The sequence below is a fragment of the Ictalurus furcatus genome, chromosome 5 (assembly GCF_023375685.1).
Source record: "Ictalurus furcatus strain D&B chromosome 5, Billie_1.0, whole genome shotgun sequence".
In the NCBI taxonomy this organism is placed as follows: Eukaryota; Metazoa; Chordata; class Actinopteri; order Siluriformes; family Ictaluridae; genus Ictalurus; species Ictalurus furcatus.
Window position 1 is genome coordinate 34,036,874 of NC_071259.1, and position 5,000 is coordinate 34,041,873.

At 39.3% G+C, this 5,000-nt stretch overlaps 1 protein-coding gene across 3 annotated transcripts in view; it reads right to left on the reverse strand.

Annotated features, from left to right (window-relative positions):
• Positions 1-229: 229 nt before the first annotated feature.
• prkcz (protein kinase C, zeta) overlaps positions 230-5,000 on the reverse strand; it is a 36,482-nt gene continuing 31,711 nt past the window's right edge. The window contains exons 6-7 of one of the 3 annotated variants that reach the window (XM_053625878.1): positions 3,247-3,378; positions 230-392 (exon numbers count right to left, since the gene is read on the reverse strand). In XM_053625878.1, coding sequence (XP_053481853.1) covers positions 258-392; positions 3,247-3,378 — 267 coding nt within the window. In that variant the 3' untranslated portion in view covers positions 230-257. The remainder of the gene's footprint in view (positions 393-3,246; positions 3,379-5,000) is intronic. The other 2 variants (XM_053625877.1, XM_053625876.1) reach the window with 2 other exon arrangements.

Genomic DNA, 5,000 nt, shown 5'->3' on the forward strand with positions numbered 1-5,000 from the left:
ATGTTCGTCAGGATCCTCTCATCAGTTCTGATTCAATATTAAACTCACACCAGGCTCTGAACTCCAAAGAGTCATATAACTCTGTTTAGAATACTAAAACATTGTGCATGTGTGTGTGTGTGTGTGTATGTGTGTGTGTGTGTGTGTGTGTGTGTGTGTGTGTGTGAGCACGTGTGTCCAGCAGGTGGCAGCACAGACTGCAGTGTGAATGAAGAAGACGTGATTGTGTCTCTCTAATCTGGGTCAGAATCACCTGACTACACGCACACACACAGAGGAGACCTACTTCTGTCTGTGTCCTCCGTGTCCTCTGTGTCCTCTGGGGGAAGCTCCACTTCCTCTTCTCCACCTCCCTCATCAACCAGCGGCTCCTGGGATGGCATGACTGGATCCTACAGAGAGTGAGACAGGGACAGAAAGATACAGAGACAGAGAGACAGACAGAGAGTGAGACAGAGAGACAGACAGAGAGTGAGACAGAGACAGAGAGACAGACAGAGAGAGCTTAAGCAATAAAATCCGAGTCGTTTAAAAAAAAACTGTTTTATTCTTTAACTCTAATTATCTAAACAAACTAAATGAATGATTTTTATTGCACTTTCATGCAGTCCTACCTTCAGAACCCAAAACAAAGCACCAACAGTGTGTGTATAGTGTGTGTGTGTGTATATAGTGTGTGTGTGTATAGTGTGTGTGTGTATATAGTGTGTGTTTGTGTGTATAGTGTGTGTCTATAGTATGTGTATAGTGTGTGTGTATAGTGTGTGTCTATAGTATGTGTATAGTGTGTGTGTATAGTGTGTGTCTATAGTATGTGTATAGTGTGTGTCTATAGTATGTGTATAGTGTGTGTGTGTGTGTGTGTCTATAGTATGTGTATAGTGTGTGTGTATAGTGTCTGTCTATAGTATGTGTATAGTGTGTGTGTGTGTGTCTATAGTATGTGTATAGTGTGTGTGTGTGTGTCTATAGTACGTGTATAGTGTGTGTATAGTGTCTGTCTATAGTATGTGTATAGTGTGTATGCATAGTGTGTGTCTATAGTATGTGTATAGTGTGTGTGTATAGTGTGTGTCTATAGTATGTGTATAGTGTGTGTGTATAGTGTGTGTCTATAGTATGTGTATAGTGTGTGTGTATAGTGTGTGTCTATAGTATGTGTATAGTGTGTGTGTATAGTGTGTGTCTATAGTATGTGTATAGTGTGTGTGTATAGTGTGTGTCTATAGTACGTGTATAGTGTGTGTATAGTGTCTGTCTATAGTATGTGTATAGTGTGTATGCATAGTGTGTGTCTATAGTATGTGTATAGTGTGTGTGTATAGTGTGTGTCTATAGTATGTGTATAGTGTGTGTGTGTGTGTCTATAGTACGTGTATAGTGTGTGTGTATAGTGTGTGTCTATAGTATGTGTATAGTGTGTATGTATAGTGTGTGTCTATAGTATGTGTATAGTGTGTGTGTATAGTGTGTGTCTATAGTATGTGTATAGTGTGTATGTATAGTGTGTGTGTCTATAGTATGTGTATAGTGTGTATGTATAGTTTGTGTCTATAGTATTTGTATAGTGTGTGTGTGTATAGTGTGTGTCTATAGTATGTGTATAGTGTGTATGTATAGTGTGTGTGTGTGTGTCTATAGTATGTGTATAGTGTGTATGTATAGTGTGTGTCTATAGTATGTGTATAGTGTGTGTGTATAGTGTGTGTCTATAGCATGTGTATAGTGTGTATGTATAGTGTGTGTCTATAGTATGTGTATAGTGTGTATGTATAGTGAGTGTCTATAGTATGTGTATAGTGTGTGTGTATAGTGTGTGTCTATAGTATGTGTATAGTGTGTATGTATAGTGTGTGTCTATAGTATGTGTATAGTGTGTGTGTATAGTGTGTGTCTATAGTATGTGTATAGTGTGTGTGTATAGTGTGTGTCTATAGTATGTGTATAGTGTGTATGTATAGTGTGTGTCTATAGTATGTGTATAGTGTGTGTGTATAGTGTCTGTCTATAGTATGTGTATAGTGTGTGTGTATAGTGTGTGTCTATAGTATGTGTATAGTGTGTATGTACAGTGAGTGTCTATAGTATGTGTATAGTGTGTGTGTGTGTCTATAGTATGTGTATAGTGTGTATGTATAGTGTGTGTCTATAGTATGTGTATAGTGTGTGTGTGTATAGTGTGTGTCTATAGTATGTGTATAGTGTGTGTGTATAGTGTGTGTCTATAGTATGTGTATAGTGTGTATGTATAGTGTGTGTCTATAGTATGTGTATAGTGTGTGTGTGTATAGTGTGTGTCTATAGTATGTGTATAGTGTGTGTGTGTATAGTGTGTGTCTATAGTATGTGTATAGTGTGTGTGTATAGTGTGTGTCTATAGTATGTGTATAGTGTGTATGTATAGTGTGTGTCTATAGTATGTGTATAGTGTGTGTGTGTATAGTGTGTGTCTATAGTATGTGTATAGTGTGTGTGTATAGTATGTGTATAGTGTGTATGTATAGTGTGTGTCTATAGTATGTGTATAGTGTGTGTGTATAGTGTGTGTCTATAGTATGTGTATAGTGTGTGTGTATAGTGTGTGTCTATAGTATGTGTATAGTGTGTATGTATAGTGTGTGTCTATAGTATGTGTATAGTGTGTGTGTGTATAGTGTGTGTCTATAGTATGTGTATAGTGTGTGTGTGTATAGTGTGTGTCTATAGTATGTGTATAGTGTGTGTGTGTATAGTGTGTGTCTATAGTATGTGTATAGTGTGTATGTATAGTGTGTGTCTATAGTATGTGTATAGTGTGTGTGTATAGTGTGTGTCTATAGTATGTGTATAGTGTGTGTGTATAGTATGTGTATAGTGTGTATGTATAGTGTGTGTCTATAGTATGTGTATAGTGTGTGTGTATAGTGTGTGTCTATAGTATGTGTATAGTGTGTGTGTGTGTCTATAGTATGTGTATAGTGTGTGTGTATAGTGTGTGTGTATAGTGTGTGTCTATAGTATGTGTATAGTGTGTATGTATAGTGTGTGTGTGTGTCTATAGTATGTGTATAGTGTGTGTGTGTGTCTATAGTATGTGTATAGTGTGTATGTATAGTGTGTGTGTGTGTCTATAGTATGTGTATAGTGTGTGTGTGTGTCTATAGTATGTGTATAGTGTATGTGTATAGTGTGTGTCTATAGTATGTGTATAGTATGTGTATAGTGTGTGTCTATAGTATGTGTATAGTGTGTGTGTGTGTTACTCACCATATGCCTATGACAGGTCAGAGGGACGAGTTTATAACAGCGTTTATGAACCAGCAGGCGGCAGTTTATACACTTGTAGCCTTGACTCCCCAGACCCCATATCCTTTCACTGCAATGTCCACAGTAAGCTTTCTGCCTCACACACACGCACACACACGCGCACACACACGCGCGCACACACACACACGCACATGCACGCACACGCACGCACATGCACGCACACACACACACACAGAGATACAGCAATAAGTGATTTTACACTCACACACATCATTACAAAAAATCATCACATGTTCATCAGTGACTTGATCAGCAGTGTGAGGTCAGAGCTTTGTCTAATATTAATCTAATAGACATGCTGGTTCTGCTGAGGTTCTGCTGAGGTTAGGCTGAGGTTCTGTACAAATCCTCTGTGGAAAGTGTGGATCTGAAACATATCTCAATAAACTGTTGATTTTTTTGCAGTCTTTTGTTCTTAAAGCTGAAAACTATATTTTGGATTGTTAAGAGAGGCAGACTGAGAGAGAGTGAGACAGACTGAGAGAGAGAGATTGACAGAGTGAGACAGATTGAGTGAGAGGGAGAGATTGAGAGAGTATGACAGGTTAAGAGAGTGAGAGAGTGAGACGGAGAGATTGAGAGAGTGAGACAGGTTAAGAGAGATTGAGAGAGAGATTGAAAGAGTGAGACAGATTGAGAGAGAGAGATTGAGAGAGTGAGACAGATTGAGAGAGAGATTGAGAGAGTGAGACATTGAGAGAGAGAGAGATTGAGAGAGTGAGACATTGAGAGAGAGATTGAGAGAGTGAGACAGATTGAGAGGGAGAGATTGAGAGAGTGAGACACAGAGAGAGATTGAGAGAGTGAGACACTGCGAGAGAGAGATTGAGAGAGTGAGACATTGAGAGAGAGATTGAGAGAGTGAGACACTGAGAGAGAGATTGAGAGAGTGAGACAGATTGAGAGAGTGAGACATTGAGAGAGAGAGATTGAGAGAGTGAGACAGATTGAGAGAGTGAGACATTGAGAGAGAGAGATTGAGAGAGTGAGACAGATTGAGAGAGAGAGAGTGAGACACAGAGAGAGAGAGAGATTGAGAGAGTGAGACAGATTGAGAGAGAGATTGAGAGAGTGAGACACTGAGAGAGAGATTGAGAGAGTGAGACATTGAGAGAGAGAGAGATTGAGAGAGTGAGACAGATGGATACCGTTTCATATTACACACTAGTGTTTTACAGCTCACCTGCATTACACCTTTTCATATGATAGTGTATGTGTGTGTGTGTGTGTGTGTGTCTGTGTGTGCATGTGTGTGTGTGTGTGTGTGAACAGTGTGATGTCAGAGTGTTATATGATAAATGATTAAAAAACAATGTGGGTGTGACATCTGGTTAAGCTCCGCCCCCATGCAGTGGCCTGTCTGCTGAAAAGTGCTGTAAGAATAAAACTAACTGAATCAGCAATGCTCTGATCTGAGATCAGAACATTAGAGACATAATACACATCGATTAAAGTCTCTTACTGTATATACTGACTCACAGAGTGTTCAAACACAGTATAATAAACACACTCAGGCTGGTCTGAGATCAGTGTAATAACACACTCAGGCTGGTCTGAGATCAGTGTAATAAACACGCTCAGGCCGGTCTGAGATCAGTATAATAAACACGCTCAGGCTGGTCTGAGATCAGTGTAATAACACACTCAGGCTGGTCTGAGATCAGTGTAATAACACACTCAGGCTGGTCTGAGAT